Source organism: Tasmannia lanceolata, unplaced genomic scaffold (genome assembly GCF_043159265.1).
Source record: "Tasmannia lanceolata isolate RefF3 unplaced genomic scaffold, GAP_Taslan_0.1 ptg000013l, whole genome shotgun sequence".
Classification (NCBI taxonomy): Eukaryota; Viridiplantae; Streptophyta; class Magnoliopsida; order Canellales; family Winteraceae; genus Tasmannia; species Tasmannia lanceolata.
This window is the reverse complement of record NW_027518690.1, coordinates 45,004,673-45,029,588: the sequence shown is the minus strand read 5'-3', so window position 1 is coordinate 45,029,588 and position 24,916 is coordinate 45,004,673. Positions and strand designations below refer to the sequence as shown.

Genomic DNA, 24,916 nt, shown 5'->3' with positions numbered 1-24,916 from the left:
TTATCCAAATTATCCATGAAATTTCATGTAGGTTTGTGATAAATGTGCTCTCTCTTTTAGCCATGGCAATGGCCACCCTGTTTTTGTGTCACATGTTTCCTTTTTCTAGCATTTTTTGTTGTCATTTGCAATTGATGTAAGAGTCCTTGTCGCCTGTAAATTTTTCAAAACCGACCTTTTTTTACCGTTTAAAGTGAAAAATAGGAATAGGTTTTCCTTCCACTTTTATAATATGTACACCCAAACGTGCCATTATCCATTTTAAAATCCATCGTGTTCCTCAGTGCAAAGAATGAGAGAGACAGAAAAAAATGTGGGCAAACACCACTTGCATAGCCCTATACAAAACTTGGCAAATATCATGGAAGAATCAGATTTGTGTGGGCTGGGGTAAAAATTGGCACCCAATTAGAGAGGCTCACATGGCATGTGCGAGCTCAGAGCAGTCCCTCAAGTTATAAGATTGCTGGCGAGTATTGACTTGGTGATGCCAAAATCTGGTTCCACGATCGATGGCTTGTATAGCTCCAATTTGTAACAGATCCACGATCACAAAAAACACATTAGGGGTCTCGGAGTTGTGACTCCGGGAGACCACTCCCATGCTCAAGTAAAAAATAAGAACAAATAGGAGAAAACCAAGCAATAGAAGAACAAAATAATAATTCTTGCTAGTAGCTAGTCAATTGGAGAAGACACTTCAAGGAAAGACTTCTAAATTAATTGTTGTAAACTCCTCTTCTATAAAAAGACCCCCACGCTCAAAGGTGCTGAGGTGGGGGAGATTGAGAATCCTTCTCGCACTTACATTCTAGGAGACAAGTTCGATTTACTATTTAGACTCAATGCCATGTATCAGACATCCAAGGGAAGAGCAGATTTTACCCCTAACACTTGGACAACCTTGTAGTAGAAGGAGAACCTCTAAATGTTATCAGGTAGCTGGATAGGAAATCTCCACCTCCTTAGAGATTTTCAGAGTCCGTTGATGAGATACTTGATCGCATGGACGATCACTATGTCAAATTCCATCATATCATGTCAGGAGATCAGCGAACAGAGAGGCGGATCGGTTAGCACTAGCAACTTTAAGGATGCTTTTATTTTCTTCCCCGGTCTCGTGAGGGTTTCTTGTGTGGGTTTTCCTTTGTGTTTTCAATCATTCCTTTCTTCTCCCTCTTGCCTCCACTTGCTCAGGTTCTTTTAGTAAATATTCACTAGTTCAAAAAAAATAAAAACCTGAGTTTAACGAGTTCGCTCTTCAACTTCACTTGAGGCATGAAAAATTGAAAATCCCTGGCAGAAATTTTAAATCCACACATCTCTTATGCATTTAAATGGAAGAAGTATAGGTAGATCTATATAATCTTCAAGCAATAACAGGAATTGTGCTTCAAATTTTATTTTATTAAGTCGGTAGTCACTTGTTTGGCTCGACTCGACCCTAACTACTTCAGAGTTAAGTTGAGTCTAGAGTCCTTTAAAGTATGCTATACACACACCCTTGTTTGGTCATGGAGCAATGCCTATTTTATTTGAGCAATTTTTTTACCGTAAAAAAAAATCTTATTGCAAAAATAGATCCATGGAATACATAAAAGAGGCAGACACAAAGATTTTACATGATTCTACTAAGATGCCTATGTCTTCAAGCGAGAAAGCGATTTTCTACCATAAGAGAAAAAACATTAAAATATAAGATTACAATGCCCATGTGGTGATCAGGATTGTTCATCCTGAGAGCCATAACGAAGCCATCCATGTGCATCTCGGGTCGATTTTTGGGATTTCGGGTTAGTCTATTACCTTAAAATCGGGTCAGATTTGGTTTTTTTCCAAATCATTTTTCAGCAAAATCTCGCCCGACCTGACCCAAGTTGCACCCCTATTGATAACCTTAAGTTCTTAACCGTTTTATTAGAAATGCTCTTTTTAAGCAATAACCATATCATTTTCCTCCAAAATGCTAAAAGAAAAGAATTTCAAGAAAAATTTTACCAAATTGATTTTTCCAAACTAAAGAAAAACCAGAAATGTTTTTTCTTGCAATCCAAACAGGACTTTACTGAATACATGTTGACGTATTCCTCACTTGGTACCGATACTTGTTATGGTCATAGGTACGGGTGGCAATGGTTCGGTTTCGGTTCGGTTTGACCCCCAAACCGAACCGAACCGAAATTTGAATCGGTTTGGTTTTACCAAACCAAAACCGAACCAAAACTGAATTTTCGGTTCGGTTTCGGTTCGGTTCCGCCAATTTTGCCACCCTTTACTTATAATAATTGCAAATATTCGGTTTCGGTTCGGTTTGATACCCAAACCGAACTAAACCGAAATTTGAATCTGTTTGGTTTAACCAAACCGAAACCGAATTTTCGGTTCGGTTTCGGCTCGGTTCCGGTTCGGTTCGGCCAATTTTGCCACCCCTAGTCATAGGTCTACAAGATGGGAGGTGCTGATCACAACATTGACACTCCACCCTCCGAGTCGTTAGCATTTCACCATTTCTCTTATTTTAAGTTTCTCTCTGTTGACGTCTTGTCGGCAAGCTAACGGGAGCCTGTTCAAGTTTCAAAATAAGAAGAGTGCGGTTATCAAAAGTGTGTTTTAAACCATTTGATTAGACTTGAATGCCTCACCCGTCTCTATTGAAGACAAGTGGTTTGGGATAATAAAAATGAACAGTTGTGTAAGAGGCACAGTAGCTACGTCGGTGAGGGTTTTGTAGCATGCGTTTTATGAACTCTACGCACGTGAAAATTCATCACATTTAAATGAAAGAAGAGCTGACGATGGATAAAGATGGACGGTGGTGTAACATTAATTAAATGAAATTTGACTTTACGCCGCCTTAAAGGAAAGGTAAACTGTAGAAGGGTAACTACATTAACCACACGTTTCTCAAATCGCAACAACCGTTTTAAAGTTTTCTTAAATCATTTCTTCCTCTAATTTACCAAAGAACCCATGTCTTTAATGACAAATTAACAAAAACAAACCACTAATTTAAGAAGGAAAATGATCCACACACACCCTCTTTCTTAAATAATCTCACTTCTTTCATTGTTATTTATAACACCCATTTTCTTTGCCTTTTCCTTACATTAAACTCATTTAATTTCCCTTTCTCTATTGGTAGTTGGGTGATGATATATAGCTAGGGAAATGCCATGTTTTAATAATTGCACCTACCTTGTCTTTTCTTTTTTGATCGGCTTGTGAGAGCTTTTTGGGAGCTATGATAATCTTTTGACAGCACATTAAACACTAAAAGACAAGATGTGTTAGTGCAAATAAACAAAACATGGTTGTGGTGATATATTTTTGTTAGAGTATAAAAGCATAAATAATGCCATCTCTAACAACTTAAGCTTTTGGAGTAGTTCGTTGTTTCACTTGGTATCAGAGCATAAGTCCTCAGTTCAAACCTCCTTGATGTCAAAAAATCTACATGCGCGATGATCAACCAAAAAGTCAGGTCACATGTGCTATGTGCAGGCTAATCCAAAAAAAACTCCTCCTCCAACAACTTAAGCTTTTAGAGTAGTTGGTTGTTTCACAATTTTCCTATGGGAAGTGATATTTACATCCCTTTTGATTACCAGGGACACCCAGCGCCAGTGTATCAATGACTGACTAAAGGGGGGTTATTGTACTCGATGTCAGAAGAATCCAGTGGCTTTGATTGCTACGTACACCGGTGCTGGGTGTCCCTGGTTATCAAAAGGTCATAAATATCATTTCCTTTTTCCTACAGCTATGAGATTAATAAGGTTAAATTCATTAAGTTTTTCTAGTTTGAAAGGGTATTTTCGTCATTTAAAATAATCCACGTTAGCTTTATCCGCTAGCCCACAAGAATAGACTTTTCGTCCACCAAACTAAAACCTGTAATTAGACATCAAACCAACCCCCAACGGCTAAAAAACCGTACACACGCAAAGAATCTTCCTACACCGACACATTCATTACCAAAACCCCCTCCAAACCTCATCCTAATTACGCTATACAGCCACTGCCGTAACCGTATATTTCTCCGTATATACAGATACATGGTGGATAACGGGATAAGTACAAAACACCCTATATTCATGACAAGAAATCTCCATTTTCCTCACCTTTGCCTTCCTCACATTTTCCCTTCTCTCGCTCAGAAAATCCCTCAAACCTAGGGTTTTGATCCGAACATCTATCTAGCATTCATATCCTTTTTTTAATCTTCTTCTTCTTCATCATCTTGTTTTTCTGGTTTTCTTCGTCAGATCTCTCTTTTCGGCCGCTGTGTAATCTGCGAAAGATCGTTTTTGTACATAGATCTTTCTGTACGAGGGTTTTATGTTGTTGAATTCTCAGATCTCTGAGCCGATGCAGGAATTTAAGCTACTGTGGCTTCTCTCTCTATGATCTTCGTTGCCTTGTTGGGGATTTGGAAAGAGGAGGAGAGGTGCATGAGAGATCTGGTTCGATTTCTATGTTTTGTGAAGAATTACAAGAGAATAAGGAGAGATTGTGAGCTTGTGATCCGGAGCAGAGGTAGATGGGGGAAATGTGGCTGATATCCGTTACGATCTAGACATTCTTTTGTGATTTCACTTTTCATCGGAGTAAAAAGGTTAAAAAAAGGAATTTGGATTGATAGAGATTTATAGATTTGGTGAGAAATGCAGCAGCAAGATCAGAGGAAGAAGGTTAGGGTTTTATGAATCTCTTATTAGTCGTTTTGATACAAGGATTTTATAATCTAGGATTGTAAAAATCCTGGATTTTATAAGATAAAACCTGGATTTTAAATTTTCAGGATTTTAAAATCTAGGTTTTAGCTTATAAAATCCAGGATTTTACAATCCAGGGTTATAAAATCCATGTATCCAAACGGCCGGTTACTTTCTGTTTATTTTTTCTCTTCTTTTTCTGGCAGTTTAGACGATAAGATCTATCCTACAAAGATTACGATTTTGGAATTTTGGAATACTGTGGTTTTTAGTATTGGATTTATAGACGACTAGAGCTGTCCGATTAGATCTGTTTGTCAAGTAAGAGTGATCTGACGGTTCTAATCGTCTGGTTAATTTTTAGAATTTAACTACTCACATTAGCAATACCCTCATCCCAGTGCTTGCTGTGAGTTTCCTTTCTTCTCTTTCTCATTTTCTTTCTTTTGGTTACACTCGTTTGATATTTTCTTTAATTATCATTTTAATGGTTATTTTTCTTTGTTTTTATTACTATGCCCTTAATTTAATGGCCCCTGCGAATTGTTGGAAGGATTCCTGTTTGCATTGCAATGCTCCTCCTTTTACTTTGGACAACTGATTGAATATTGGAGATTCCTTTGCTCTGGGTCCTATTATATAATTAATTTTAGGAATTCGTTCTCGCAACAGATAAAGGATTATGCATCTATTCGAGTATCATTGATTCCTTGTCTGCGACTACACCAGCACACATTATTTCATTAGTCATATTGCTATAGAACCCGATTCTATTTCCAACAGCCTAACCTTTTTGCGCCCATTTGTTTTGATCCTGTTCAAAGATTTGTTTGTCCAAGAGACAGTTGCCCGAAAGCTGCCTTGTCCATATAGAAGCAATTGGAATTATCTGGTCATAGAGTTTTGAATTATGTCAGTACTATACATAATTTTTTGGAAAAGTAATCCGTTTTAGTTGCTGTTTTGGTGAGTTTGTTGTATATGGGTGCATTTTTTTTTTGGAAACTTCCTACATGTTTCGATGTAGCAGTTGCTGATTCATTCAAACTGACCTGACAGAGTGGAAAGGATCACTTTTCCGCAATTACAGTAGTTGAAATTTTTTCATTTGCCATTGCTTTTCTTTTATTAATTGTTCCTCATTATCTATTTATATTAGAAAATAAAATCACCTGCTATTGTTTTTCAACCAAGAGGTTACAGCTTTGTCACATGATTTGGAGTTGGTAAATGAAGCAGAGAAATGATTAAAAAATTAGTGTCATTAATAAAATCACAATAGGAGTTAGCCTATGGCTTATTTATGGTTTCAGCACTGAAATAAGTCCATATGTATGCTTTCCTTCTAGATTTTTTCCATTTATTGGCCGTCAGTCTTCCCTTTTTCCCTACTTTATTTTTTGTGATGTCTTTAAATAACTTTGAAGTGTCTTATATCTAATATCTGCAGCACAGTGATAACCAAATAAGATCATTTAATCTTTCTGGTTACTCGCATAAAAATTAACTGTAGAAATGCGCCTATATTGTATTCATGAAATAAGTTTTTATCTTTTTATTTCTTTATATACTTGTTATGTTACTGCATCTCCAAGCAGCTTTCCATTTCACAAAAAATACACTTGTTATGTTACTGCTGTTTCTATCATTGTTATTGTTGTTATCTATTGGTATGTTAATTTGTTTATTTTATTGTTTTCATGTTCTATAATAAAGAAAAAGAAAACCTATTAAATGAAGATTGTTATCTTGGGGAAATTAACACAGAGAAATTACACCTTGGTTTATCTGTATTATCATTTACCAGAATCAAAATAAGTTCTTATTTTTGTATTCATTCGGAAATAAGCAATTAGTTTTTGCTCATTCTTATGATTCAACTTTCGTTGCAATTGATTGACTTCATCAGCTTCCAAGGAGTCACTACATAAACATAATAATATACTTCATCAGCTTCCAAGGGTTGATTGGGGAACGAGGTGAGGAGTATTATCAGTGTTTAAAAACGCGGTTTCGACGCGGAATGCGGCCGAAGAAAATCCTTGTCGACTCGACGCGGACGCGGTCAAGAACGCGGTTGATGCCGCCAAGTCAGATGAGCCGTAATTTTTTATAAAAATAAATAAATAATTCAAAAAATAGAAATAATGTAAAAATAAGTATTAAAGTATCATTAGTAACTAAATCATTAGTGAAATGGATCATATTTTTCTACAAAAAATGAATACATTATATTTGACAAAAATGCAAAGAGTCGATATGGTGGCAAAAAGGAAAAGAGCCTAAGATAGCCCATGATCAATACATGCATTGTGTTACATTAAATTCAAAATTTTACAAGGGCTTCCGGTTAGACAATTTCTTCTCGATGAATATAAGAGTAGGCACATCAGTAGTGTGGATCATAGCCACTCTCGTAGTGGCTATATGGAAATTGATGGATTCTTTGGTCGGTGTAATTATGGTTATCAATCGAGTTACTCTCAGAATATTCAGGAAATATGCCAAATGTGTTTATATTATGCTGCCATGTATAGCCAATATTCGGATCCATCTCTAGAGCACCATGCAAATCATAAGCGTCAACGTCCCCAGTGTAGTGTTGATACGGATCACGGTCATCATAATCATGTTGATCATCGGATCCAACAAAATATTCATGACCCGCAGCGTCTCCATGCGCATCAGGGTTGGGCTCATCAACACCTTCATTATAAACTGCAAAGTCACCTCCGTCGTCTCCATCACCATCATCATTATCACTAGGCTCATCATTTATGCAATGCTGATGTCTATCAGAACTGTCACTTGACCCACCTTCATTTGTCGGTGACTCCTCACATTCCATCTCTTTTCGTCTACTTGCCTGAACATCTAAAAGTGGTGGTTCCTTATCAACTAACCATTCCTCAGCATTTTCTTCAGCAAAAATTATATCCAAATCGATTGGACCTTTGGGACCACTTCTGACATTTCGTTCTCGCAATCTCAAATTGTAATGGACATACACTAGTTTTTCCATCTTCTTCACTGCACGCCTGTTTCTCTTCTTTGTATGAATGTGAGCAAATGTACTCCAATTGCGCTCACATCCTGAAGATGAGCAAGTTTGGCTTAACACAATCACAGCAATCCTTTGCAATTCAGGATGCTTAGTACCATGTAAACTCCACCACTCCGCTGTATTTAATAAAAACGTAAAAAATAATTATTCATATAAATTTGATAGAATCATGTCAAATAGTAATCATATGTTATTTACAAATACATCGTAATAAATTACCTGGGTCCATTGCTGATTTGGATCTCAATGCATCTTCACTCCCAAAATTACGAATAACATCGCGAAACTCCGCAATCTTATAGATAAAAAGAGAATGCATCAGTAATACTACATAAGATACTATTGAATCTAATGAAAGGATTATAATGAATAAATTATGTTTGATTGGTAAATATTTATACTTGAATTGATGCGTTCATTCGCTTCGAGGAACTTGGCTCCAAGCGGTTGATGCACTTTAATAACCCTTCCATAATTTCCGGGTGCTTGGACATTCTACCACCATACTGAAATATTGGATTTAAATAGTAGCCTGCAAAAGTTAAGTTAATCAAAATTTTCAGATGTTTTTACCAACAAAATTCTCAACATTACATTAGAAAAAACTAGCTTTTATACCTGCTGCATGAAGAGGGTGATGGAGTTGCGCTGCCCATCGCTTGTCAATGATATCCCACAACTTTTTGCATAAGTTTTTCGTTAGTTTTTGTATCTCCTCCTTTGAACGATCGATAGCTTCATATATAAACCCCATAGCAGGTCTTTCTTCTGAATCCACCATTCTTAGCACGGTAACAAGTGGCTGTGTGACTTTGATGATTCGCTGAATATTTTCCCAAAACTTTCGATCTGTTATAATTTGTTCAACCTCTCTTCCATCTGCCATTTTTGCATAGCGGGATCCATTCCATTCTCTCGAAGCCAACAAGCTTTTCAACCCTGCTTGACACTCATTTATGCTAGAAAGGGATAGGTATGCTGTAGCAAATCGTGTGACAGCGGGCCTAATAATATCTTTTTGACCAGTTTGATGTTTCATCCAATTTAGGACTTGTGAATGATTATAAATAAATTTTGTTATCTTTCTTCCTTTCTCAATCCACTCTTTTAATTCTGGCAAGTCTCATATCTCCTCCAGCATTAAGTCAATGAAATGTGCCGCACAAGGGGCCCAAAAAAGATTTTTTCTTTTCTCCATCAATAGTCTTCCAGCTGCTTTATAGTTCGCTGCATTAGCAGTTACAAACTGAACAACATATTTTTCTCCAACTTCTTCAACCACTTTGTCAAATAGTTTGAATAAATATTTTGCGTTCTTCTGCTCACTTGAAGCATCAATGCATTTAAGGAACACTGTCCCTCGAGGACAATATGCCAAAAAGTTGATCAGTGTCCTTCCATTGATGTCTTTCCAGCCATCGGCCATAATTGTACATCCCGATCTGTCCCATATTCTTTTAAAGTCATTAACATATTGTCTGACATCTTCAACCTCTGCATCTAATATGGGACCTCCAAGTTCGTATGGAGTTGGTGGATTAACTCCAGGTCCTACTTGTTGCGCTGTTTCTATGGCCGTCCTATAGTATGGATTGGAAGCCGCATGAAATGGCAGTCCGGCAAAATACCATAGTCTTCCCACCACCCTGCCCAACTTCTTCTTCAAGTCTTTCCCCCATGCTGCTCTTAAAGTAGGTTGTCGTGATGGGGGTACAAACGTAAGTGGGTCTAAAGTTCCAGTCCTTGTAGGATCCTCATGATAAGAGGCTGAACGAAAACCTCTGCCCGTACCTGTGGGCCCTATCGCCGATAGGCCAACATCTGAACTTCGTGCTGCCACAAATGGACCAGCATCAGACCTACGTCTAGGTGCAAATGACGGGTCTGCATCTGACCTACGTGAAGGTCCTGATGATGGGCCAGCTCCATCTCGTGCGATGCGTTGTGCTTCCATTTCCATAAAGAATGTACGTTGACTAGCTTTCCTCGCCGCACGCATATCTCTATCTAGCATGTCTTCTTCTTGTGTGCCTCGTTCTTCAGCAATCTGTTCGTTCACGTTCTTTACTGCTTGTTTCTCCTCTTTATAATTTTCGAGGGCAGCTCTCATTTCTTTCATCACTTGTTCAGGCACGCTTGGACACCCGGCAACGTTGCCATGTAACTTAGCAAGATGATGTTTAAAGCGGTTAATCCCACCGGTAGTGATTTTGTTACAATAAATACAACGCACCATTTTTCTCGATGGTGGATTCGACATCGTCCCATGCTCCCATGCAGGATCAAGCGGCATTGTGTGTCACTATATCTAGAAAAGTGTAAAAATAGGAGAGGACTGTCATTACTAAAATAAGGGATTAGATTATATGAGTTTCTATATGGTGTAATCCCCTATAATCCATTATTTTTCAAGAAGTACTATATGGCTTAAAATATAACATGATCCCAACTGTCCATTGGATGAGCCACAATGTAAATGCATTGTGGCCCAAAAATTATTTACATAGGATGATCCCAACCCTCCGATCTATAGAACTTTCCATAATATGCAGTTATCAATAGATTTAGGATCATCTTGTGGCAATCATTTTTTTGGGCACAACCTATTGATGTTTTGACCCAACAAATAGATGGTTTGGATCATCCTATGCGTGAGCCATACAAAAAATATACCAGATGTATTATTTTTCAAGAAGTACTGTAAGGCTCACATTATAGGATGTAAGACATCCATTTGATGAGCCACGTTTGGTCCATTAATTTTCAATTAGTATTGTACTGCTTATAGTATAACATGATCCAAAGCGTGCGTTGGATGAGTCGCCATCTAAAATTCTAAATAGTTAATACAATGTGCTTAAAAAATCATTTTCATAGGATGACCCAACCCTCCGATCCATAGAACTTGCCATAATATGCAGTTGTCAATGTATCGAAGGATTAGGATCATCTTATGGTAATGAATTTTTCCACACAACCTATTTATGTTGTGGCCCACCAAATGGACAGTTTGGATCATCCTATGGCATAAGCCATACAAGAAAGAGATCATCCAAAAGTTATAGCCATTTAAAGTAATAAGTATTGAAATGAATTTTTGAGCATAACCTACTTACGTTGTCACCTATCAAATGGACGGCTCAGATGATCAAACCAATTAAAATAGATATGACAGGGGATTATCCAACGGTTTGGATTTTCCAACATTAAAAGTTTAATTGCAGCTAATTTTTTCATAGAAAAATGGGTAGCCGCCCAGTACACCTATGCTATGCTTGTGTTTAATAAATGGCATTAAATGGGTCTGACTGTCAAAGCAATTTTGAATTTTTTTTTCCTTTTTTTTAGGGAAATGTTATCAGCACCAGTGTTTAAAAACGCGGATTTGACGCGGAACGCGGCCAAGAAAAATCCTTGTTGACTCGGCGCGGACGCGGCCAAGAACGCGGTTAACACGGTTGACAAGGTCATAACTCGGGAGAGTTAAAGGAGTTTATTGACTCTATAAGGCAAAACGCGGAACGCGGATGTGGTGAAACGCGGAATGCGGCCGAGGTAAAAAGGAGTCGACTCGGGCGAGTTCCTTGCCGAGTCAAGGAGTTTTTAAACACTGATCAGCACTATTGTATTTTGATTCGGGCACCCCTCACTTTATTAAAACTATATGTGCTCCATTTTTTACTCGGGACAGCCACCTCAAGGTCCTCAAGTGTGTTTGTACTTTGTAGCATTTCTTTAACTTAAAGGGGCTGTCCCAAGTAAGAACAAGGGCCCAACATGTCATTTAATGCACTGTACCCCATTTTTCTTTCTTGGGACAGCCACCTTCATGTGTTTATGTCTGTTCTTTTACAAAGATGGGGGGCTGTCCCAGGTAAGACAGGGCCGGATGTATGATTTCCCTAATAAATACTTTATTGTAGGGTTTCATACTTTCATTACCTTAGCAGATATCATAAGGAAACTAGAAAAAAACCTTTCTTCTTCCTCCTAACAAAGAAATGCACGAAAACCAGAAACAATTTTTCTTCTTCTGCCGAAAATTGAAAGCCCAACTAGTAGGATTTAGGAAACCCCGCAAGGAGGGTTTATCATAGGCTTTAGATGTGGGTTTGCTTCCACAAAAAGAAAACAGTGGATGACCAGTGGGAGAAGTCACGGATTGCCAAGATTCTCCTGCTGGTCGATCCCATCCAAGAGAAAAGTAATATTCGTGTTTGACTCGGCCCGGACTCGCCGAGTCTGCTACTCCAAAATGCGGTCTTCACGAAACCGAGTCGACTCGGCCGAGTTCCGTGCTGAGTCAACGAGTTTTTAAACACTGAGTATTATAGTCTTTAGGGTTACGGTTTATTGTTAGGGCTTGGAGTATACTTCTGGAGGGGATGATTTTTTGGATAGTGGAAGTAGGTTTTGGAGCGGATGGTGGAAGGATTTGATATATTTTTAATGGGGAGACGTCGGTGTTGGGTGGTGGTTCGAGGTGGAGGCCGCCGGAGATTGAATGATGATGTTGGGTGGTTGGCTATCGTGCACGGTTAGGGGCGCACAATAGCTCTGGGCCTTCGAGCGGGATTTTTGAAAATCGAATTTGCCAATGGATTGTAGTGAAGAAATCGGTGTGACGTGGCAGGTCACGATCTTGACTTGGGGGGTCCCACAAATATGCCACTTTTTGCTGGATTCGATTCATTTGAGGCTATTGGGTAATGTAAGGGGTAATGGGTTTTTCTTTTGGGCCAAGGAGAATGCTCCTGGGCAATTCATACTATGTAAATCTAGTGGGACTACTGGTCCCCTTGTAATTTTGCTGGAATGAATATATTTGTCAATTTTAAAAAAATAATAATAATATACTCATGAAACCTGAATGGCTTTTACTATGTTTGCAGAGTCAAGCAGAGATGGACTTCTTCACTGAATATGGAGATGCGAACCGATACAAAATTCAGGAGGTCATAGGGAAAGGAAGCTATGGTGTTGTATGCTCGGCCATTGACACTCATACCGGAGAAAAAGTGGCAATAAAAAAGATACATGACATTTTTGAACATATCTCTGATGCAGCTCGGATCCTCCGTGAGATCAAGCTGCTCAGGCTTCTACGCCATCCCGACATCGTTGAAATCAAGCACATCATGTTGCCACCCTCAAGAAGGGATTTTAAGGATATTTATGTTGTTTTTGAGCTCATGGAGTCTGATCTCCACCAAGTCATTAAGGCTAATGATGATTTGACGAGGGAACATTATCAGTTTTTCCTCTATCAACTGCTCCGTGCATTAAAATATATTCACACAGGTATGACTGTTGCATATTTTTGCTTATATATGTGGTTTAGACAGGATGGTAATGAACTATGAAATAATTTTGAGGATATTTTATACCCATGTTTGACGATAGTTGAATTTATGATGCATATTTCTTTTTTCTTTGTTGTCCGGACTCTGAACTCTGAAGAGCTTTTCTCTTTCTGCAAAGAAATTTTTTGAAAGTAGCGGCTCAACATGATTATCTGCACACCATTTGTTTATTATTGTTTAAGTATAATGTTTTCAGTTATTTTCTTCTCACCTACTGGTCTTTGTAATTGAATTTGAAGAAAATTTCTTTTCATCAAGTCATATTTAGTTTTATTATCCAGGAAAGATTCTTAATAGTTAATACCCAGCATTTTGTTTGTAGTCTGCTATATATGTGTACTGGTTTAATCTATTTTGTTTCTTAAAGTGTCTTCTTTGAGATCCATGATTTTAGACAAGTTCTTACGTGTGTGATCACCTTTCTATTGTTTCTTCTTTTTTTTTTTTGTTTTGTGGGGTGGGGTGGTGTTTTATCATCAAAGTATTTGAGGTTTTCATACTTGCAACATGCTATGGAAATACTGATGCTTTACCCTGTGACGTTATTTTGATGTATCCGTGACCGTGTTAACAATGTTGGGTTAGTTGGATATCTGGAGTCCGGAGTAAAAATTCAAGTTTCTAAATGAATAACCCTTATAGCTATACCCAAGGTTTTCATACTTGCAACATGCTATGGAAATACTGATGCTTTACCCTGTGACATTATTTTGATGTATCCGTGACCGTGTTAACAATATTGGGTTAGTTGGATATCTGGAGTCTGGAGTAAAAATTCAAGTTTCTAAATGAATAACCCTTATAGCTATACCCAAGGTTTTAAATTTCGGTTTCGGAATGCGTTTCGGTCCACACCGAAACCAAAACCGAAATTTCAGCCGAAACATCGAAATTAAATAAAGTAATATTTTAAACCGAAATTTCAGGATAATATTAAATCATAAATAAAATCCAGATTTTTTCGTTAAATTCCTAAAAATTCGACTGAAATTTCGGATTTCGGTTGAAATTTAAAACCTTAGCTATACCTGGCCTCATGACCATTTTATTTTTGAACTGTCTTTTAACTTACAGTAGAAATAAGGATAATCGTAGCTTGTAATGGTGAGGAATGAGAATCTATTCTAATGTGTGGAAAACAATTTCTTCAAATATACTGAGAATTTTGAGATTCATTTCCTAATTTGGGTCATGATGCATCCTTAATGATAGGGCCATCCACATGGGTTGTAGAAGCTTTAAGTCTATACTCGAGGTTAAATTTGAGTTCTGTACAAGAGGTAGTGAAAACATCTAAAAATAATAGCTTGGGACTCTGGGAGATTGTTCCCATTGAGCAGGGCCATAGTTGTCGATACAATTTTGTTCAGCATTTTGTTTTGGTCAATGAGATAGGATGTTTTGGTGTTTCATATGGTTCAGTGTTTTATTTTGGAAAAGAAGCTACAACCAGAGATTTAAAAAAAAAAAAGTTTTAAAATAAAAATGAAAAATTAGAAAAATATACAAAATTATTATATCAACCAAATTTAACAAAAAGGAACATTTTACTACTTAAAATTTGTACCTTAGGCATGATATTGGCTCCTGACGGGCCTAATTAATCCCAAGTGTGTATTGCATTCTGAATAGGTTTCTTGTAGGATGAATCTTTTGTGAAGTTCATTTGACCTGGTTTACAATACGAAAAGTTCCTATATTCTGTCCACTGTTGAAACCAATTTTACCACAAGAGTTTTTGGGTCACAATCTTCACTCATGGTCAACTGTAAAATTTTGTATGTGTTCAGAGACTGAAGTGATGTTATTCAATCTTGAAACTTGAATTCTAATTTTCCATGTTTCATGTATTAAATATCCATTCTAGTATTAAAACCCGTGCTAATGGCCATAATTACATTTCCTGTTGTTGTTTTGCATGGGTTCTTATGTAGTTCTTTCATGTTGCTTTGAAGAACTGTGTGGCTTTGTACTGATACCAGAGTGTTTTTACTGCAGCTAATGTGTTTCATCGTGATTTAAAGCCCAAAAATATATTGGCGAATGCAAACTGTAAACTCAAAATTTGCGACTTTGGATTGGCAAGAGTTGCATTCAGCGATACCCCAACAACCGTATTTTGGACGGTACATATATGAATTCCGAGTGCTGTCCATTAATTTTTTGCCATATTACTAAATTGTACTTATTCCAGTGCATCATCTTTTTTTTTATTGGTTCCGGGGTATTATCTTTGAGGATATTTTTTTTCCTTATCATATCCAGGCTGCTTCCGCTATTTTTTTCCTATATTGTTATTAGCACAATTGTGCACTCTTTTGCCCCTCTTCTGAAGCACTTAATATTTGCAGGACTACGTTGCAACAAGATGGTATAGAGCTCCGGAGCTATGTGGATCATTTTTCTCTAAAGTATGTTTTAGCCTGCTCCTATACTTGTAATGCTTTCTTCTTTTTATATACAGATCTATGGAAAGGTCTTTGATTTCTTAGTTTGAACAACTTTGCACTATTATTATATGGATAAAAAAAGGTTGATACTATAAAAACCATTTTCTCCCTTCGACTTTTAGTACACAATATCTTGGCTGAGTCTCTGCTCTTCTCATTCTTACATGACTTGGTTGCTTTGACTGAGGAGTGTGAGCATGCAGTTGTCTTTTTTAATGATTGGTGTTGGGAGTACTGTTTTGGTGGTGCGGAAAGTTTTTTTGTTTTAATCTATGATTCGTCGGCACTGCAATGCTTGAAGCTTGACCTATGTCAGGATGTAGACATTCACGTTTAGACATATGTTGTAGTCCTTCTAACTGTATTTTCCGTTGAGTTTTAACTGGATTTACTTGATTGTTGCTGAGTTTTAACTAGATTTGTGTATTGTTGCAGTCTTTTATATGTTATCAGGTAGACGCATGTTGCAGTCTTTTAAGCTGTATTTTCCAATGTGTTTTAACTGGATTTATTTGACTGTTGCAGAGTTTTAACTGGATTTGTGTACTGTTGCTTTCTTTTTAGACTGACTATTGCAGTCCGTCTTTATATATTATTAGGTAGACACACGTTGCAGGCTTTTTTAACTGTATTATCTGGTCAATTTTAATTCGATTTATTTGATTGCTGCATAGTTTTTACTGGATTTGCGTACTGTTGCAGTCTTTTTAGACTGACTATTACATTTTTTTGATTTGCAATGCACGACAACAAATAAAGTTTTAAATTTTAATAGAGAGAAGTTTCAACTGAATTTGTGTACTGTTGCAATCTTTTTTGACTAATTGTTGCAGTCTTTTTGTATATCTTATAAGGCACTTGCAAATCTACAATGCACAACAATAGATAAAGTTTTAAATTTTTAATAGAGAGAAAGACCAGACCCGAGGTTTTTTCCACTCTTAAGGTATCAGGCACCTGCAAATCTACAATGTTGCAATCTTTTTTGACTAATTGTTGCAGTCTTTTTGTATATCTTATAAGGCACTTGCTAATCTACAATGCACAACAATAGATAAAGTTTTAAATTTTTAATAGTGAGAGAGAGAGAGAGAGAGAGAGAGAGTCTAGACCCGAGGTTTTTTCCACTCTTAAGGTATCAGGCACCTGCAAATCTACAATGGTCAATTTTTTTTTTCAATCTACCTGAAACTCATTTATTATTTCATGTTTTACTAATGACACTTGTCACTATATTAGATACTTTTTAAATTTGCTAATGGTAGCTTGCATTTAATTGTATCGACCTTTAATTGCTAATTAAACATATGTTTCAACCACATAATAATTATAATCATTATACTCGGTCTAAAGTTTTAAATAGGGTTATCTTTTAAATATCTTGATGTTCCAACGACAGTAGTTGGATCGACAACAACATCCTTTCTAGATGTGTCCTCATTTCTAGATTTTGAAGGATTGCCGTGTCCGACACTCCATGTCCGGGTTGAAACGTGACCCTCATGTCCATGTCCGTGTCCACAAACCAGAGGTCGTTACTCTTCTTTGGCATTATTCCTTTTTTTTTGGTTGCTCTTCAGCCGCCTTGTCCACTTGTTCGTTATCTGTTTTTCTTCTCAATAAAATGTTGTTGTCACCTAAAAAAGTGTACATTATGAAGACAACTGTCTATTGTGAAACTGTGAAATTTTGTTCATGATAATACGACAATGCAATTTAAGAAAGGAGAATAGGGGAAGAAATAATGTTCCCTAATGCTTCAGAAGCATAAGAATTATACAAGCTTTCCATTGCTTTAGACTGTGGACGTTGTGTGGAATGGTGTTTGTGAAATTAGAGATTCATGCAATTAGTTTTTTAAAATTTGAAATATACTTTATCATTACTCATTGAAATTTTATCTTCATGTTTAAATATTAGTATTGTTCTGAAATTTGAACATTTGTTGCGCCTGGCTAAAATGAAAGGATGAGAAGATTAGAATAAGATTGCTGAAAATATGTTTAGATAGTATTGTAATATTAACAAAAAAAAAAAAAAAGTGGTAACTGTAGGCAATGTTCAGTTCGTGTACAATAATGATTCGTGTACAATAGTTTGTATTATTTTGTTGGTCCAGTGACAAGAATGCCTTGGTGATGTGGTCCCAATGATGGATTAGCTAAGGATAGGGAATTGATGTAGATAGGATGCCCTGAATGTGGTTCATTTTGACAATATAGTGCCCAGTTTTGTTGACATTGACATGGCGCGGCATTTTTCCAAAATCTAGAAACAAGGACACGATTAGAAACAAAAGGTGTTGTTGATTCAACTTGTGGTGGGAACATCAAGATATTTAAAAGATGATTCTATTTAAAGCTTTATACCGAGTATAAAAATTATAATTATTATGTGGTTAGAATAGATGACTCTCATCACTAGTTTGGACTTTTTTAATTAGCTATAAAGGCGGATAAAATTAAGTCGGAAGCTACTAGTATCAAATTAAAAAGTGTTTAATACAATGTAGAGTGTCATTAATAAAACAAGAAATGATAAATGAGTTTCAGGTAGATTGAAATTTTTTTCCTGAGCATTTACAGGTGCCTGTTAACATAGAGTGGAAAATATCTCTAGTCCTCTCTCTGTCTCTCTCTCATTAAAAAATGTAAAACTTTCTATGTTGTCATCCATTGCAAATTTGGAGGTGCCTGATAACATATAAAAAAAAGTCTGCAATTGTCAGTCTAAAAAAGACTGCGACAATACGCAAATCTAATTAAAACTTCTCTCTATTAAAATTTTAAAATTTTATCTTGCATATGAAAAATGACTGCAACTATTAGTCTAAAAAAATTTCAACAAAAACTGCCATAGTACACAAATCCAGTTAAAACTTTGTAGTTAACAAGTAAATTCAGTTAAAACTCATCGGGTAATGCAACTAAAAAGATTGCAACACTGCGCAAATCCAGCCAAAATTATGCAGCATTCAAATAAATCCAGTTAAAACTCTCCAGTATTCAAATAAATCCCGTAAACACTCACTTCCTAATACAGTTAAAGAGACTGCAGCATGTGTCTACCTAATAACATATAAAAAAGGACTCCAACAATCAATCTAAAAAGACTACAACCGTAAGCAAATCCAGTTAAAAATCTTCAGTAGTCTAGTAAATACAGTTAAAACTCACTGGGCAATACAGCTAAAAAGACTGCAACATGTGTCTAAGCGTGAACATGTCTAAACCCGTGTCGACACGTGTTTACACAGGTGTCTGTGTTGACACAGGTCAATCCTCAAGCATTGCAATGTTGACAAATAATAGGTTTTGTTCTAGATGCCCCTAGTTTGATTGCATTTTGATGTTCCTATTACATAGTAGACCTTACCATTCAGAAAGAAAAAAAAAGTAGACCTTAAAAGAGCATGACTGAGTCGACTGACCATATCTTAAGGCATTACCATTCTAACTGTTAAGGAAGCTGTGAATTATTGGGGTTGGGAAGAACTGTGACATGATGAAGTTTTGGGGTTCCATTGTGAGCCCCATGTGGAAATGTACAGTACCTTATACCAGTGTTTAAAAACTCCTTGACTCGGCAAGGAACTCGCCCGAGTCGACTCCTTTTTACCTCGGCCGCATTCCGCGTTTCACCACATCCGCGTTCCGCGTTTTGCCTTATAGAGTCAATAAACTCCTTTGACTCTCCCGAGTTATGACCTTGTTAACCGTGTTAACCGCGTTCTTGGCCGCGTCCGCGCCGAGTCAACAAGGATTTTTCTTGGCCGCGTTCCGCGTCAAATCCGCGTTTTTAAACACTGCCTTATACTTGAGCAACACGCATTATGTTTTATTAGTAGTTTTTATTTTTATTTTCTTGATTCATTCTTTGTATTCTCTGCAAACCCATATCACTGAGAGTGATGTTGGTAACCTTCAACTAATTTTGTATCTGTTAGCATAGTTGTAATTATCATTATGGGCAATGATAGTTTTTTTTTGGTCGGTAAGTTGGGGTTTTCACTAGGATCCCTGCCAGAACCTTTTCTGTTGGCATAGTTATAATCATCATTATGGGCAATGATAGTTTTGGATACATAATTACAATTATTTCTTGGGGAAATATCTTCTGCACATTTTTTATTAAGCAAATAATACCTAGCAATTAAAAAATAGCTTCTTCAGGGAGGAATATTGATCTCTCCTTCGAGTTGAAATATCTTACAATTCAGATACTTATATTGAGTCGGATATTAAGTGACTCTGGGAATTTGGTTTATGTTTTTCATAGCATGATTTAATTTCTGAGGTGTTCTGGATCTGCAGTACACTCCCGCAATTGATATTTGGAGCATAGGTTGCATCTTTGCTGAAGTACTAACTGGGAAGCCACTTTTTCCTGGTAAAAATGTTGTTCACCAATTGGATTTGATGACTGATTTGCTTGGCACACCTTCATCAGACACTATATCTCGGGTATTGCATTTTACTCTGGTAACATTGAATTTTATTGATCAAATTATCGTTTCAATTTTCAAATTATAATCTTGGTGCCTATCTCCATACTTATTCCGAATCCAGGTACGGAATGAAAAGGCAAGGAGATACTTGAGCAGCATGAGAAAGAGGCAGCCTGTCCCATTTGCCCAGAAGTTTCCAAATGCAGATCCTTTAGCCCTTAAACTGTTGGAAAGGTTGCTAGCGTTCGACCCCAAGGACCGGCCTACCGCTGAAGAGGTATGCATGCAAGTTACAGGGAATAGGAATTCATAGCTATTTTGCCCGTTGGTAATGAGCAATTGATTCACTCGTCTGAATTCTTAGTCTATTATGGCAGAGGGGCATCGTGGTTATTTGTAGTAGAAATAAGAAACAAACATTGTGAGTAGTTAAATCTGTTCCCAATCTGCATTCTCAAAGGGTGTCTCACCTGCGCATGTTGCTTCTGATTTTTTGTTGTGTCATGCATTCTTTTGATTTGGTTTGCTTTACAAGTTTTCAATTTAAAAATCGTATTTCATTTGTGGGACGATACTAGTCCTGGATGTCCTGGATGCTATTTGGTGTAATACCAGCAGTCTAATGTCCTAATAGTAATGCTTTTACATTATCTAAGTGGTTGGTGATGTTTCTAAGCTGGTAGAAATGTCTGTGTTCTATTTTATTAGGCATTGGCTGATCCTTACTTCAAAGGCCTGTCCAAAGTGGAGAGAGAGCCATCTTGTCAGCCAATCACAAAGATGGAGTTTGAGTTTGAGAGGCGGAGAGTGACAAAAGATGACATTCAAGAACTTATTTTCCGGGAGATATTGGAATACCATCCTCAACTGCTCAAAGATTACCTTAATGGAACTGAAAGGACAAACTTCCTCTATCCTAGGTTGGTTTTTATTGCTGCATATTCACTTGTTTTATTTGACTCCATGGTATTCAATGATTATTTTTTTCTTCTAATCGTTATTGATATTTTCATTACATTTTTCTCCATCCAGTGCTATTGATCAATTCAGGAAGCAGTTTGCTCATCTTGAGGAAAATGGGGGTAAAAGTGGTCCAGTGATTCCATTGGAGAGAAAGCATGTCTCGCTTCCTAGGTAACCCTTTAGGCAAGTTCAATTTCTGTCAGTTCATCTTTCATTTTGTTATTTTTTTATTGTAACTATGAAATTACCTGCTTGTTGGAATCTTCTCTCTCATGGGTGCACGCATTTTAGATGTACTACATGATACAACTAGTGTTAAAAATACCGCATACCTACATATGCATATTTGTTCAATTTTGCATTGGTACATACACTCATTATCCAAGTATGCATACGTTCACAACATATCTATATGCATTGTTTTGAAAATCTTACGATGTAAATGATTGAATCTTGATTTCTATGAATTCTGTGATTTTCTATCAAATCTTTTATTGTGCAATTCATACAATTCTTGCGATTTATCCTAATTAAGTTTTGTATAAAAGAAAATATGACTTTATTTTCATCATTAGTGCTTTAGAGTTATGTTTAGTAGGGATATAATTGTTTGTTGAGGTTTTAATATCAACTTAATTGGGATGGGATAGTGTTTTAATTAGGATTTATTATTATGTAACACTAATCATGTGATATCACTCACATGTTTTAGTTATTATTTTTCTTGGTTTTTATGTGGCAACTTTCTAGAATTTGGGGTTTTGATTCAATAGGACTCACTTATGGGTCTTTAAGTCATAGGATGTCTCGCATTGAGTGGGAAGCAGTGTTTAAAAACTCCTTGACTCGGCAAGGAACTCGCCCGAGTCGACTCCTTTTTACCTCGGCCGCATTCCGCGTTTCACCACATCCGCGTTCCGCGTTTTGCCTTATAGAGTCAATAAACTCCTTTGACTCTCCCGAGTTATGACCTTGTCAACCGTGTTAACCGCGTTCTTGGCCGCGTCCGCGCCGAGTCAACAAGGATTTTTCTTGGCCGCGTTCCGCGTCAAATCCGCGTTTTTAAACACTGGTGGGAAGGTGCATATATTTTAAGGGCCTTGGGGTCGTTGCCCTCAGGAATGGAATATTTAATAGAAGTCTGTTTTGTTTTCTCGTGCAAATTGTGGGAACCCATACCTTCAAGGTGAGACGCCTTGAATCCATGGTGTGACATCTTGGAACCTTTGGTGAGACACAGATCCATCAATCTTTCAGTCCCCTTAATCTTCCTAGCTTAGCTGTGTATCGTTTGCGTTTTCATAGTAGTAACTTTGTTGCTTCCTTTGATAGTTTTGTATTTCTATCACCTCAAGTATATTACATTCTTGATTTGGAAATGCAGTGTATCTGGACTAGTGTGGATGAATGGTGATTAAGCATTACATTCATGATTATGATTATGAACGCTGGTTACGTTCTTGATCACAATTGTTGGGGTTGCTGGAGGATTTTTTTTATGCACCAGATGACTGCCAGGCTGACAACATCGCAAATTTCTTCCCTACCATGTTTAGGATTGGTTCTTCAAGCTCCGACGCATCAATATATTTACATTTATAATACTCAACTCAACTCAACTCAACTAAGCCTTTGTCCCAAACCAGTTGGGGTCGGCATATTTACATTTATAATATATGCATATAATTGTATGTGTAAATTTAATTTTAATTTGCTCAATTTTAAGTCTTTTCTCTTTGGCTGAATATTTTGCAGATCCACGGTTGTCCATTCGGATACAATCCCACCAAAGGAACAACAAACTTTTGCTTCATGTAAAGATCGGCAAATCCCAGATGGGGCATTTAAGAACAGAGATACAGATCTGTTGTCTGGGAATCTACCTAGGACTTCGCAGACCTCAAATAGGATCCCACTAGGTATGCACATGCTGTTGACTGCATCCTTTTAGTTCTCACTGTTCGTTTGGGATTGTGGCACCTATTGTGACTATTGGACTCAAAATTACATTAATTTGGAGTCCAATAATCACAATAGGCTCCCACAATCAGTTGCCACAATCTCAAATGAACAGGGCCTCAATATTATTATTATCCATCACTATCATCCTGTTTCATAATGGATATATACTTTAAAGGTCATGTTATCCATCACTATCATGGAATATTAGCTTAACGAGTGTTGATAGAGGGGTAGGGAGTGTCGGAGAGGGGGGAGAGAATTGAGAAGACATGGGTGATGAGATGGTGCGAAGGGCCTGAAGAATAAAGAAACCAAAAACTCTATTTTTTCTTCTTCTTTTTTTTCTGTAGAGTTTTTCTTTTCCCTGCTTTTCAGCCATTTCATGGTTGCCAAACATGGCTTAATTGTTTGAACTCAGTCAACTCAACAAATTCACTCTTGACTGTTTTGTTCTTACTCTACCTGCCTGGGAATAGAGCACCACAACCTGATTTGCCAGAGTTCTATTATATGCTTTTACTATCTTATCATTATCAATATTAATCACATTCTGAAATATAATCTGTTCAGCTAAACCCGGCAAAGTCGTGGGACCAGTTATGCCCTATGAAAATGGAAGCATGAAAGATGTTTATGACCCAAGAAGATTGATAAGGAATGCAGTACTTCCTCCGCAGGCCATTCCACCTACATACCATTTCCGCAGGACTCTAGCAAAGCCAGAAATGTCTGAGAAGGATACAATAGAGGCAGAGAGAAATTTGTCATCGCAACCCAGACCATCACAATACGTGGGGGCCAAATTGGCACCAGACATAGCTATTGACATTAATTCTTCCTCATTTTATCTCTCGCGAACCGCGAAGGCCGACCCAGCTGAGGATCGAATTGCAATTGATGCAAACATGCTTCAGGCAAAATCTCAATTTGGCGGGATCGCTCAGAGAAAAGTAGGAACGGTTCAGTTTGGCATGTCAAGAATGTACTAGAACAAGGAAAATACTGAGGAAGGTTTTTCTTGAATGAAGAACTGATATAAAAAGGGAGGGATAAAGAACAAAAGGGAAGGTGAGTGGAATGCTGCATTGATACCTGGGGTGTATAGAGAAAAGAGTAGCAGCCTCCTTCAGCCTCCCGGTGCTCTCGAAAGCATATCAGGAAAATATTATGGCAAACAGGTTATGCCACCCTGGTGTATCCAATTGTACTGTGAAATTATACATTTCTCTTTTCCCCACACAAGGGGAGGAGTGCTTTAAAAATGAAAAACAAAAGTTTTAGAATAGTCTAGATAGAATACGTTTCTTTGTGATTATTACACAGATTCCATCAAGAGTTCATTCATTGGTGCTGATGAAAAATTTATAAGAATGCAACAAGATCGCTGAAGTGTTATATTGCTCTGCTGCCTACGCGTAAGTACTAAGAATTACCAGGGATATATTATAATTTTGACGGTTTCTTATATGATACACAAGTGGCTTCTTATATGAAAATTTGCCTCTTAACTGCGGCTGCTACATTGAAGGTGAAGCCACTCCTCCCCCCCTCCCCCCCCCCCCCCCTCCCCGCCGTCTCAGAGACGGTTTCTTATATGATACACAATCTCATGTTATCAGATCGTGGGAGTTTTGATTTGATTTGATTTTTAGTCTTTTTGCTTTGAAAGAACTCATCTCTATCTATAGATTAGAGTGTGCAACAGTGGCAGTTGCAAGGGGAAATTTATGGGGAATTGAAGGACGGTTTCCAAATCATGACCTGAGAAAAAGATCGAGGAGTTGAAAGACATGATGGTGGAGTGCTTTTGCATCTCAGAGAAATAACATTATGTTTTCATGGAAATGTAAGCAAAGATGAAGCAAACCAACTTAGGATCTTTCTCATCGTGAGGGACTTCCTGGATATGCTAGATCGAGTTTGTTAAGAGGATGGAAAATTGAAGAAAAGCT

General features: G+C 37.3%; 2 protein-coding genes across 2 annotated transcripts; one reads left to right on the top strand and one right to left on the bottom strand.

The window, feature by feature from the left end:
* Positions 1-4,095: 4,095 nt before the first annotated feature.
* Positions 4,096-24,359, top strand: LOC143890250 (mitogen-activated protein kinase 10-like). Its single transcript, XM_077394854.1, has 10 exons — positions 4,096-4,691; positions 12,672-13,080; positions 15,141-15,268; positions 15,494-15,553; positions 19,906-20,055; positions 20,161-20,316; positions 20,748-20,959; positions 21,072-21,173; positions 22,758-22,921; positions 23,535-24,359. The coding sequence occupies exons 1-10, from the start codon at positions 4,665-4,667 to the stop codon at positions 23,951-23,953; spliced, it is 1,827 nt and encodes a 608-aa protein (XP_077250969.1). The 5' UTR covers positions 4,096-4,664; the 3' UTR covers positions 23,954-24,359.
* LOC143889240 (uncharacterized) lies at positions 6,988-8,053 on the bottom strand. The gene is made up of 2 exons (XM_077393414.1): positions 7,999-8,053; positions 6,988-7,895 (listed from the first exon to the last, which is right to left on the bottom strand). The coding sequence occupies exons 1-2, from the start codon at positions 8,006-8,008 to the stop codon at positions 7,105-7,107; spliced, it is 801 nt and encodes a 266-aa protein (XP_077249529.1). The 5' UTR covers positions 8,009-8,053; the 3' UTR covers positions 6,988-7,104.
* Positions 24,360-24,916: the final 557 nt, after the last annotated feature.

What these genes read in the sequence shown, in the direction of transcription:
- LOC143890250 (XM_077394854.1), top strand. Translation starts at nt 4,665, where the DNA reads ATGCAGCAGCAAGATCAGAGGAAGAAG. An exon ending in CAACAACCGTATTTTGGACG is followed by an intron (nt 15,269 to 15,493) that starts GTACATATATGA and finishes TAATATTTGCAG; the next exon opens with GACTACGTTGCAACAAGATG. An exon ending in GTGGATCATTTTTCTCTAAA is followed by an intron (nt 15,554 to 19,905) that starts GTATGTTTTAGC and finishes CTGGATCTGCAG; the next exon opens with TACACTCCCGCAATTGATAT.